This window comes from Puntigrus tetrazona, chromosome 23 (genome assembly GCF_018831695.1).
Source record: "Puntigrus tetrazona isolate hp1 chromosome 23, ASM1883169v1, whole genome shotgun sequence".
Classification (NCBI taxonomy): domain Eukaryota; kingdom Metazoa; phylum Chordata; class Actinopteri; order Cypriniformes; family Cyprinidae; genus Puntigrus; species Puntigrus tetrazona.
Window position 1 is genome coordinate 10,938,715 of NC_056721.1, and position 12,903 is coordinate 10,951,617.

General features: G+C 38.3%; 1 protein-coding gene across 1 annotated transcript; it reads left to right on the forward strand.

Moving 5' to 3' along the window:
- Positions 1–680: 680 nt before the first annotated feature.
- slc17a9b (solute carrier family 17 member 9b) lies at positions 681–10,186 on the forward strand. Its single transcript, XM_043224390.1, has 13 exons — positions 681–1,288; positions 1,770–1,967; positions 3,110–3,249; positions 3,901–4,000; positions 4,086–4,216; positions 4,907–5,003; positions 5,931–6,027; positions 6,307–6,394; positions 6,692–6,726; positions 7,094–7,209; positions 7,378–7,433; positions 7,774–7,803; positions 8,132–10,186. The coding sequence occupies exons 1-13, from the start codon at positions 1,158–1,160 to the stop codon at positions 8,308–8,310; spliced, it is 1,398 nt and encodes a 465-aa protein (XP_043080325.1). The 5' UTR covers positions 681–1,157; the 3' UTR covers positions 8,311–10,186.
- Positions 10,187–12,903: the final 2,717 nt, after the last annotated feature.

Genomic DNA, 12,903 nt, shown 5'->3' on the forward strand with positions numbered 1-12,903 from the left:
AAGTCTTTTTTTTTTTCCGTGTACAATGTAGAGAAATTAGATCGAACAAATTGTTCTTTTGAGTCGGATCTTTTCGATGAATCGGATGATCCGGTTCACAAAGCGAGTCTGAAAGTCTTCACTACTTAACTATCAATGAGAGTATTCTTTATAAAACACGCCTGACTCGTAATAAAAAATAAAAATAACTTCATAGAAAGATAGCTGGGGTGAACCAAAGGGAAAGCAGCACTGTAGAAATGTCGCTTGATTTGTTTTAAGGCTGACGTTTTAATCAACATGCATACTAAGCATTAGTAAACCAAGTTCGTTTAAAAGCGCAAAATGTTTTCAGTCAAGAAATGTAAATTAATGTAATGCTGTGTAAAGTAAAAGCACATTATATGTATGTTCTACAGTTTGTTTTATGAGCTGAACCATGACTGCAGCAAACTCGACTGGGAGGCATGCATACACGCATAATAAACACTGTTAAACCATAAAACTGCACTAAACCTTATTTGAACGTTTACAGTATTTAACATACCGGATCACTCACATAACTGACGCAAAATGAAATAAGGAAATAGCATTTGTGAGCGGTTCGTAAAAGAATCGTTCAAAAGAATCGACTCGCGGACACGACTCGGACTTCGCATCTCTACATCGGTGTATCTGTAATAACTTCGCCACCTTTAGAGGTGCTGCTCCCCGCTAAAGCTGTTCTGATAAACATCCGCACAAGCTCCTCGATTTCACACGCAGGTATTTTGCCGAAGGCGAAAGCACGCCCGAATTTCTATCGTTATGAGTGGAAGGGGCTGAGTCACGTTACTTCCTGGTTTGAAGAGCCAGCGGTTGGAGGAACTGCGTGGCTGAAAAAAGAAACTGACACGTGGATCACCGTCAACACTTCGGGAATCAGGAAAAAGCCGACTATTTCCCCCCGCTGCGTTGTAGCAGCTGCGAAAGCCGAGAGTCCGCCCGTTAATGCCGGTCGCCGGAGCGCAACGGACGCGGCGGAGATGTTATAAAGAGATGCTTCCGCGAAGGGACTGGAATAGAAACGCATTTTTGTCATCGCTTTGCTTTTTCGCCTGTCACGCTCGCTCGCACGGACTGACCCGAGAGGACGTCGGAGCGGACAGCTAGTCGCGAACGGATATATTTGTCGTTGAATGGCAATTCTACAAAAACATGGAAAGAACTCTTGTCCGGATCTGGCCAGTATTAAGGAGAGCCCCGCAGATAATATCGGACAAGCCGGATCTCAGAAGAAGTGGGCAGAGTCGAGTCAGAACTGGACCAGGTGAGAGAGACCACCTCACCAAACTTTCCTAAAAACAAAGCTTATTAGTCGAATACAAATAAATAAGTGAAGTATGTGAATGCAAAAATATATGTGCACGAATTAACTTTTATTCTGGGATACTGTTTTTAAGTTTTAAGTTAAGTGGTTGAAATGATTTAAATATCTTCCAAATATGTAGGCTAGTTATATCTCTGTTTAGTTTTGAAACATTTTTTAACAGCATGCTATACGTACGATCAGCGAGTGCTCAGTCAACGTTTGGAGGATTGCAATAAACTTTGTGAAACTTTTTTTTTCCTCTCTCTTCCAAAAACGCAAGTGAACTCAGTACATCAGTAAGTCATTGCATCTGAAGCCAATTAACCTAAATGGGTATCTGCCGGCTAGAAATGTAATTTATGTGCTTTGGCGTGTAATGACTCCTCGTATGATTCTCGTTTGGTTTGAGGTGTCTGTGGCTGTGTTTGTGTGTCTGCAGGCCGGTAGCGAGGATATGGACGGTGGTGCTGCTGCTGGGGACGTGCCTGCTGTACTGTGCCCGTGTGGCCATGCCGATCTGTGCGGTGAGCATGGCGGAGCGCTTCAGCTGGTCCAAGAGAGAGACGGGCATGGTGCTGGGCAGCTTCTTCTGGGGATACTGCTTCACTCAGGTCCTTGGAGGCTACGTCAGCGACAGGTTAATCAAACGAGGAGCAAAAGATGTCATCATTAAAATGATAATAATAATAATGTATATATTTCAGCAACAATTTATATATGACATATATGTATAACATAAATTATATGAACATAGACATGCAAATAATTTCAAACCGTATACTGTATGTGTGTGCAAATATATATATATATATATATATATATATATATATATATATATATATATATATATATATATATATATATATATATATATATATATATATATGCATAATAAATGTACACAACACATGCACATATATTATGTGAGCAAAAACTTTAATTTAGGGCGCATTTGTATGTATGCTTATATGTGCACTAATACGTATAAATGTATAGTTGAGCTTTCCTGAGTTCTGCAAGGCTCTTAAATACATAACGAGTTAATATTTAACAGAATGTAAATAAATGCAAGTATAGCCGGCCAGCAGTTAGCAGGTCACAAATATGTGTTGAATGAAAGACGCGCTTTCTCGTCAATAAAAGTAAAACGGCATTCATTTTCACTGAATCACAACACAGTGCATACAGGCAAAGAAATTTAAGGTATGAAAAGTAGGGCAGTTTAATTACTTTCCATTCAGATATTACGTTGATGTGACGTCAGTGTTTGTCTTCCAGGTGTGGCTCTATTTTAAAAACCATCGCAGTTGGTAGATGTCACAAATGCTTTTAATATTTGTCGAACAGGTTGCGGGCGACACGAGATCTATTGTTTGCGAGCCGTGGATATGCGTGTGCTAGATCAGATGTAGTTTAGCCTTTTCGATTTGTAATTTTGCTCTTCTTTTACATTCGAGCGATATTGAAGAATTGCGGCCGGCGAGTTCTTAATATGATTCTCGCGTGAGCTAAAATAAAGTACTTCTACAGAAGTCCAAGTCTAGTGGCCACCAGGGAGTCACAACCCGCTCTGAAATAGGACCTAACATGATTAAGTAGGCAATGCAAATGAAGCTCGCAATGAATCGCTTGTCTGTGGTGCGGATCTAAGGGCCGAGGCGGCGCTACAACGTTTTTAAGGTTTGCAGGTCTGGAGAAGTGCTCAGAAGTATATTCACACGCAGTGATTCTCGTCTGGATTTGATGTGGTATTCATAAATGCTTGTTGATTTTGTTTAGGGTGGGAGGAGAGAAAGTGTTGCTGTTGTCCGCGGCGGCATGGGGAGCAATGACCGCCTTCACACCAATCTTAGCCCATTTCTGCTCCCAGCCCATCGTCTCCATGACCCTCTCCCGCTTCCTCATGGGCTTGCTGCAGGGTGAGCTGAATGCCACGCGTTCACACGCTTTCATACTGTACCCAAAGTTTACTTTCTAAGATCTGATGATGCTGAATTGAAGTAATAGTTTAAGCTCGGAAAACTGCGGAAACGTGCGGTTTGGGGAATCTTGGTTCGTAAATCATTGCTTCCAGGTTGCTAAACGTTCCCTCCTGCAAACTATGACCCTTTCGCATGAGAACAGGTCATTTGCTGTGGAGCAGGGCGTCATTGATCTGTGCTTGGCAAAGCGCTGAAATCTAACCACTATCATGCTCTGCCTTGCAAGTTAATTACACTGTATGTCATTGCACTGTTGTTGTGTTCTCTTAAAACTAGTGGAAGGGGTCTGTAAAAACAATGGGCTGCTATGAAAATAGGCCATTTCTATAAAGGGTGCGAATTTGATTGCTTTGCCAGCATGGATGGTGGATACAATACAACAGTACTTGCACATTACAGAACACGAAAAAAAAGTAATAAATGAATATAAAAATATCAATAATTTAATGGTTGCTACAACATATTTTTTTTTTTTTTTTTTTTTTAAACCGGGTGGTATAGTTTTATAATATTGAATTGATTTGTTTTAGTCATGATATAAACTCTTAATAATTCACCGATGGCTATGCGCTGTTTGTTTTCTTTCAGGCGTTCACTACCCGTCTCTGGCCAGTCTGTGCTCTCAGAAGGTGGTGGAGAGTGAGAGGGGCTTCCTCATGAGCACCGTAGGAAGCGGCTCGTACCTGGGGTTAGTGTCTGCTTTCTCTGTTACCTTTAGAAATGTAATGAATGCGTTTCAGATTGAATGTGTGTAACTGTGTGTGTGTGTGTAGGACTCTGGTGATAGGAGGCGTAGGTTCTCTGATGCTGGACTTGTATGGCTGGGAGAGTGTGTTCTACATCTCTGGGCTGCTGTCTGTGTTGTGGGCGTACTGCATGTGGAAGTATCTGCTTAAAGGAGAAGGTTTGTACAGAATATCCACCTTAGTTTTTCAGTATGTGCGGTTGTGGCCATTTGTTACATTAATGTCTGGCTTCTGGTGTCCTCTACCTTCAGCTATTTTTAGCTGTAAAAAAACGGCTTGTTTTGCTGCTAGATACTGCAAATTTCCGTGTCTTTTATTGTTTTAAAGTGCCTCGATTAATGGTTATGAAAGGTTTATATTTTGAGCTGGAACTCTTGCACACTCACAGAAAATGGCTTACTTTCACATTGAAGAATAAGGTTGATAAATGACCTAAATGCGCACGCATATATCTCTCTCTCAGTAATGTTATGTTTAGTAAGTTGAATATATCCTTACTTAACAGTATTAATATATTCAAAAAACATGTAACCGACCCCAAACTTTTGTAAAAGTCCCACATTGTAGGTATTCTAAAGTATGCAAATATTTTTTTGCCATGATTGCCTAATCAAAATAAAGTATTCTAGTCAGCTGTGTAAAAATGTAAAATCACAATTATGCTTTATTTACATGCTGTAAGACATTTCTTGAAGTTTGGCTTTAATGTGGGTAAATGCATAAAAATATATATTTCAGTGTTAAGTATTTAAGGTGCAGTAGATGTGTGTTATACACTCCGTGTAGGACGGAGACTTAACAGGTGTTCAACTGTTTGTTTAAAAGCTGATTGTGCTTGTGTTTGTCAGGTCCCATCATCACACTGGAGTCTCTGGGCAGCGCTGGGACCCAGTCCAGACTGTCCAAGAGGAACTGGCTACGTCTCTTCAGACAGCCAGCTGTGTGGTGAGATTAGCACCTGAATACTGAGTGTGTGTGTGTGTGTGTGTGTGTGTAAAAGAGGGGGAGAGAGCATGGATGCTGAACAAAGGGTCTTTACTGAGCTCCCATAAAGACCCGATTCACATCCGTTCCATGTCTGTCTATATATAGAGCACTCAGAAACAGTAACAGCACACATGACGTGAATGTTTTTCGTAACATTTTAGCTGAACAATTACATTAATATAAAAAGGAAAAGTAGATAGTACTTTTAAAATGATTTACTAATTAGTAAATTTAAAGTAACCAATTACAAATACTTTAGTTATAGTAAATTTTTACATTTCTACTTTCATATATATATATATATATATATATATATATATATATATATATATATATATATATATATATATATATATATATATATATATATATATATATATAATTTGTGGTATTTCTACTTGAGTAAAATTAAAACAAAATTATTCATCTTTACTGATTTATGATTTATCTGTCAGTTGGCTACATATAAAATCACTTCTTTCTTTGTGCGTGTTTGTTTCTTCTGTGGTATGTGTATGCTTGAACGATATCTTCATATTCAAAAAACATCAAGGAGCGCTAAACACATGCAGTGTGTTTCATTCATACTCAAAGGGCACACTCGCACAGAAAGTTCTAAACAGCCTGGTAGAAGTTATACTTAACTTATATAACATAATAAGGACAAAAACTTACCGCGTTCACAGTATATGAATAATGCAGCACTAATTGACGTATAGAAGTATAGAATCTCTTTGTGCTGCCTAATGTGTTCGTGTAAACCAACCCTAAAATTGAAGAAAAGAAAAGAATGAAAAGAATGAGGAGAAATTGTCTTTTGTCTGAGAGGTTGTGTTGATGACATTGATTTCAAATGCATTCTAAACGCTCTTGTCTGGATTTCAGCGCCGTTATTATTACACACTTGTGCACCGCTAGCACCTTCTTCACACTGCTGTCATGGCTGCCAACGTTTTTCAAGGACACCTTCCCTGATGCCAAGGTAAACTGAACAACGCTCTTTCAAACGGCGCGTGACAACACGATACGTGTCAGAGTCCGTATACTGAGATTTCTCTCCAGTAATTAATTTCTGAGAAAGAGAGAGCAGGGCACGTTGGTATGATGCTGTTGTGGTTGAACTCCAGCAGGGGGCTCCACGTCACATCAGTGTGTGCTTGATTCCTATTCGCTAAAGTGTATATCACATATATGGACTCGCCTGTTGTTCATTGTGTGTTCCTGTGTGTGTGACTGTATGTCTGCATGTGTGTTTCCTCAGGGTTGGGTGTTTAACGTGATCCCATGGTTTGTGGCCATCCCTTCTTCCCTGTTTAGTGGCTGCCTTTCAGACCATCTAATCAGTCAGGGTACGAACCACACATACTACACAGATGTACTCGCCTGAGTTTGTATGTTCCTCGTGTTCACAACTTTTTGGTAGACAACGATAGAAAGGCAAAGAAACATTCCCCGTTCCTTGTCAACGGCCGTGCTGTAATTATTGTTCTGTCGTGACTTTGCTTTTCCCCACCGGTGTTACGAGTCTGTTTGAGCTTTACGGTGTTGTAAATGTCAAGTCTACATCAGTGTAATTGACTTATAATACTGGTAAATGTTCCTCAGCAGGCGCACTAATGCTCTTGTTCCTTACTTTGTTTTTTAAGGTTTTGATACTGCGTCCGTGAGAAAACTCATGCAGGTATGAAATATACACACTCTTATGCGCAACAAGACCGCATTAAATACATTTTAAAATGTAACTTATTCCTTTGATGCATAGCTTAGTCTTTAGTGTCACAGGATCCTTCAGAAATCATTCAATTATTAATAATTTGCTGCTCAAGAAACATTTCTTATTAGTATCAATGTTGAAAACAGTAGTTCTGATTAACATCTTTGCAAAAACCACTTTTTCAGGATTAGATTTTTTTTTTTAATAGAACGTTAAAAACAGAAGCATTGTTTGAACAATTCTATAACAATAAATGTCATTTTTAATCCGTTTAATGCAGCTTTGCTGAATAAAAGTAGAATATGTATTTCATATGTACTATTGTGTTTTTCAGTTCTTCTCTATGGGCGTCTCCAGTGTGTTTACTCTGTTCCTGTGTGGGACCACTACGTTCCCCACAGCTGTGGCGTTCGTGTCTGCTACTATGGGCCTCACCACATTCAGCCACAGGTAACTGATAACACATGCACTGACCAAAAACAACCAAACACACAGTAGAGCGTGGTGCTAGCGGCCGCAAGATCTAGGCTTTATTTCCAGGTCAAATCTGATCAGATTTATATAAAAGTGCCTGCCTAATGCATTCATGTAAATGTAAAAATGTGATTGTCTCTCTAGTGGGGTTTCAGTGAATGTTCAGGATCTCGCTCCATCCTGCGCGGGGGCTCTGTTTGGTGTGTAGCATTCTTTAATTCTTCATACTTTAACGCAAACTCTGACTGTATATTAAACACTAACTTACATTAGCTTTGGACAATAACAATGGGCAATAACGTTGTTTATTTAAAGTGCATGCCACACATTATATTATTTTATTATAGTATCATTAATAATTTTTTATAGTTTTCATTAATACTTTTGAATTTAATATTTTCATTCTAATTTTAGTGAAAAAACTAAATCTTTGCCAGTGTATTTTTTTTTGTCACACATGCAGTTATAGCCTGTCAGTCTCATTTATGTTTTTTCTAAATCTGACAAATTCTGATTATTATTATTATTATTTTCTTTCAGGAGTAATGAATACCTGTGGAGCATTTACAGGTATAAAATTAATAGTATAAAAGATGGACGTTTCGTAAATGTTAATGTGATATTAATTAGTGCTGTCAAAAGATTAATCGTGATTAATAAGTTATTTAAAATATTTTATATGATATAAAATAAAAGTATACATGTAAATATTTTCAAAATATATGCTGTATGTGTGTGTACTTATAGACACATAATAAATACACACAGCACACACACAAACAAAACTTTTATTTTGGATGCAATTAATCGTTTGACAGCTCTAATATGAATAATTTGCACTTTAAGAGGATTGTAAGTGTGCTGTACGTGTTAATGCTGTTTTGTGTGTGTTTGTTAGGGGTCATCATGGTGTACTTCTCTGGCTATCTGATCGAGGCCACTGGTTCCTGGGCGTCAGTTTTTGGCCTCATTACTGTAGTGAACCTGCTGGGTTTAGGGACATTTTTAAGCTTCGCTGAAGCTCGCAGAGTGGACATAGATCTAGCGAAGGGCCGATACCACAACATCCACATCTGAGATCACAGAGGACAAGAGCAGAGCAGCTGAAAACACAGGCTGGGATAGAAACCTTTCTGAAGAGGGACCTACTCAGCAGTCACTGATTTCTTCATTATGGTTCTTCAGAGACTGTTTTATTATCGGTTGACTTTTCTTTGGCTAAAGAGAATCTAGAAGAAGCTCCAGGAGATCTGTTACAGATCCCCAGGAGCCACAGTATGAAGTGTGTTACTGAATATTTTGATTTCATTCATTTCTATTTTACCCTGTAGCACTTGTGCTGGTTTATGGTAGCAGTTGCTTTAATATATCATTACTTTTACCAAAGCAGTTCAAAAACCGTCCATTTAATCAGATGAAGACCAAAAGCTAGAGTTTGAGAGCATTGACAGAGTTTATCATCAATACCGTTTGTTGTGGCATTGCATGACATTTTAAAATACCTCTTCTCCGACACCTTAGCTGTTTTTCAAACTGAGAGTGTAATAGAAACGTGCTAGGTCATTTTGTCATGACTGATCCTTTAAATCATTTTCTTTGACTCGGCAGTCTGCTGTTGACAGTAGTTTCTGATCTTTAAAGGATGCTTTTGTTTCAAACTGCAAGCTTGCTAGTCTTCAGATGATTGAATCATTAGAGGCCTTTTGGTGGGTCATTTGCTTGGACCAAGATGTTGCACAATGAAATGAATGTATTATGGTGATAAGCTTTACTATGTAGAGACAAGAGACCCTGAACATTACATCTAACTCGCAATCATTCGACCAAAAATATTTCAATTCAAGTCATACAACTTGAATTTTTAACCTATACGTACATAATGCATCATGAATCAAAAACTAAAGTATATTTCTGGTCACAAATCTCCTATTACTCGGATATCGCTACTTTGAGGAGTGAAATAGTTACTTTGAAGAAACTGAAGGAAAAGCGAGGCTTAGGAAGGCTTAGCTGTGTTTTAATGGATCTTATTTCGGCGTGCATAGAACAGGGAACACATTTCTGCTGTTGTTGCAGGCCTATTGCTGGGGTAGATCATGGCAGATTTGCAAAGAAACTGAAAAAAAGACTTGAATTATTATATAACACTGTTCTCTGCATGGAACTCAAGAAAATTGTATTTTCTTTCCAGTACACCAGTACATAAAACCATAATAAATATGCTCACAAAGGTTATTTGTGATTAAAATGTTATTTTATACATAGATTAGATATCACTGTGTAATATATATATATATATATATATATATATATATATATATATATATATATACAATAGGCAATATTTCAGAATACTTTTATATTTATTGATTTATATCTGATTTAGAGATTAGATTGAAATGCTTATGATCTTTGCTCTCTTTATCCATATTGTATGTTCTTGTTGTTTTTTCTGATTCTGATCTGTTGTGTGTTCTTGTTTTGACTGATGCAGCTTTATAGAAATGCCATCTCACATATATATATTGTTCCGTTCCATGTAATGCTGTTTACTTTGATCTTTTAAAGTGTTATTGGTTTACGTTTTGCATAACTGGCTTAAGATTGTGGGGATTGTGTCGTCATCATCACAGCTGACAATAACTTGCATTAGCGTAGCGCTGAAGAAATTTTGCATATTTATTATGCTTGCGTCATTCCTTTTTAAAATGATTTCACTCAAGACTAGGAAACACAATAGATGATCTGTGAATTAATGGAGCGTCATACCACCTTGAATCGAGGATGACAACTCGCAGAAAGTGTCCCAGAAAACCCAAGCAGTACATATTGTGTTCTTATTTTCAAGACAAACGTCACATTAAAAAGAAATGTAAACAATGTAAATGCAGTATTCTGTATTTGTAAGCATATTTTGCTGAAATATAAAAGTATATTTTAATCAAGCGTAAAATGTTTTGTGTTTTAATTTACACCTCCAAAAGAGTGAGCCATGAGATTATATGTTTATGTGCACGTATACAAAATTGTTTACAATGTTAAAATATCATAATTTAGTAAATCATAGTTATGACCTTAAAAGGTTGGACTAGAAAGTAGTCAAAATTACACTACTGAAAACTGAATAAATTCATATGCTTGTAATTACTTCTAATTGAAGTATGTATATGTGTCTGTACGTTAATGCATTTTGCGGAATATAAAAAATATAAAAGCAGCATTGAGAACCACACCACCAGGGGGCAGCAGAGTCCAGAAAATAGTGTGCTGTAGCAGGCCTACCTCGCTTAAACGCTTACAGTCAGCTAACTGTGTCTGGCACAGACATCGAAATACTGTAAAAGAGGCCTTTATGCGCATAATTGAAAGTGCGAGGGTGGGCATATGTGTGCGTTTTACTGGAGTGTCATGGCTAGCACCTCCCGACTGTTTGTAGCATCATTACACCTCATTTTCCAGTCTGAAAACTTCACCAACTGCGTCCAACCGTTAACTTCCACACAGCCTCTTTAGTATACTTCAGCTCTGATCATCTACATCTATTAACAGACACTTCCGCGGAGCTCATTATTCCCAGCAGCCGGGAATATATGCCTGTACCGAAAAGCCTAGCGCGCTAATGAATCTTGTAGAGCCATATTGCGGCAACTAGTCGTTCACACTGTTGTCGTAATTCCAGAGCTATATCAGCATGGATGGACATGCAGGTCTTCCTCTGCTTCTGTCGCTAGATATATGGGGTGGCACCATATGGCAGGTCGCTGCGTGCCATGCTGGTGAGTTGGCAATATGTGCGTGTGCCAGGCATCCGTCACCCCTCTCACGGGACTCTCTCAGGTTACCATAGAGACAGATGGCGATGCCGCTTACCGTGGCTGTGCGAAGGGGGGTGAGATCAGGGGCCCGGGGCAAAGTGGGCGACACTGTGTCACACCTGAAGATGAGAAGGGCTCCATGCGGCCCCAGGAAGCTTCTGTAGGTCTACGAGAACAGATATTTAGATTTCAGCTTGTTTGGTAATAGTTTATATAATATATCTAAACGTTCTCATGTGCATGTCGTGTGCAGTATTTCAGGTCACTGAATGTCGCAGCTGTTTTCATTGGGAATTTCCTCCCTTTGAAGCACATATCTGTGTGTAAAAGACTGTGGTAGGCTACTCTGAGAGCACTACGGAGAATAATACCCCAGGCTCTCGGAGTCTGATCTGGTTAATGTCCAGATTATTTGAGTGATAGGTGACAACATCCAGATCTGTCCTGATGCGTGGATGTATACGTGTGTGTGTGTGTGTGTGTGCAGACAATAGTTCACAGTGTTGTCTCCTTCCAAGTTTTATTGCTTTATCCTTGTCCTATAAGGAAAATATTATTGTAGGATTCTCACATAAATAAATAAAACATGAATAAAATATTTCAATTTACATCGTCTGAAATACATTTTTTTAGACCGATTATGATAATTGTGTCATCATTTCCAAGCTTCTTTACCCAGAAGATAAGAGTGTGAGTTAAGAACTTGACATTTTGAGTTATGTGTGACAAAAGTAAGCGACAATCAAGATAATCAATGTAGAAGCCTATTCCAGCTAAATAAGGGAATAAAAATGTTTAGGTAAATCATAATTATGAGATTAAAAGTCATGATACTGACATTTTACGTACTGACAATGTAAAATCTTTGACAAAAGGTTGAAATTATGTTATTTTATGTAATTACATGTGATCATTATGATCAAACGGCACACACACACACAATGCAAAACAAAGCATTTGACCATTTTATTCTAACAGTGTTACTTGTACTGCCATTTCTACTCTAGAATGCTTGAAAACGCCATACATTATTTGAGATGTGATGCAGAAAAGATACAGTGTGATGGAAATGATCGTTGTGTTCAGAAAAACACTGAAATCCTCCGATCTTTTGTATAAAGGAAAGTCTCAAGCTTAAAATGCCTGCATTGCTATATCTATAAATGAGGAGAAGTGAGGCTTTACGTAGGTTTTATTCACACGTGTACACGTTTATTAACACATCCATCAGCTTTCAATCCACATGCCACAACGCTCCAATCATAGTAACTAGAGGCTATATAAATAAATAACCCTTCTGCGAGATTAGGATCATGTATAAACTACCGTTAAATGTCTATAACTACTGTCGATCTCATCCTAAAAACGATTCAGAGAAGGAATCTCAATTTGTCCTTTTACTGATCTTTTTAATTAGTTTGATTAAGTGAATTTAAACAACATCGGACCTGAGGTAGGGCACTGTATGTTTTCGGGATATTATTGAATTCAACACAGCTGGTTGTGACACGCCATAATATCACAGCTTTTACATATCTTAAGGATCGCGGCAAAGCCCTTAATTAACTCACGCGGGAAGTGACAGAGGAACAGCCCCCTGCGCGCATTATTGGTTTTCGTCTCAATGGAGGAGTAAAGAGCCTGTCAGAGGAGCGGGAGATGCGCCTGAGTGAAATAGCGCCGTTAATTACTAATTAACTTCAAGCTAATGACAATGTCACTGTGTCGTCGTCTCAACGAATGTCCTCTCCTTATATACACCCCCCAAACTCAGACCTGATCTGCATGCTAATTAGTCTAACACGTGCGCTATTTAGTCTCCACAATAAAAATGATTGATATTACAGATATCAAA

Bases quoted from the DNA above. Each gene is read 5' to 3' on its own strand.
- slc17a9b (XM_043224390.1), top strand. From the start codon at position 1,158: ATGGCAATTCTACAAAAACATGGAAAGAACTCTTGTCCGGATCTGGCC. The intron at 4,217-4,906 runs GTTTGTACAGAA...TGTGTTTGTCAG, and splicing joins GTATCTGCTTAAAGGAGAAG to GTCCCATCATCACACTGGAG. The intron at 6,028-6,306 runs GTAAACTGAACA...GTGTTTCCTCAG, and splicing joins ACACCTTCCCTGATGCCAAG to GGTTGGGTGTTTAACGTGAT.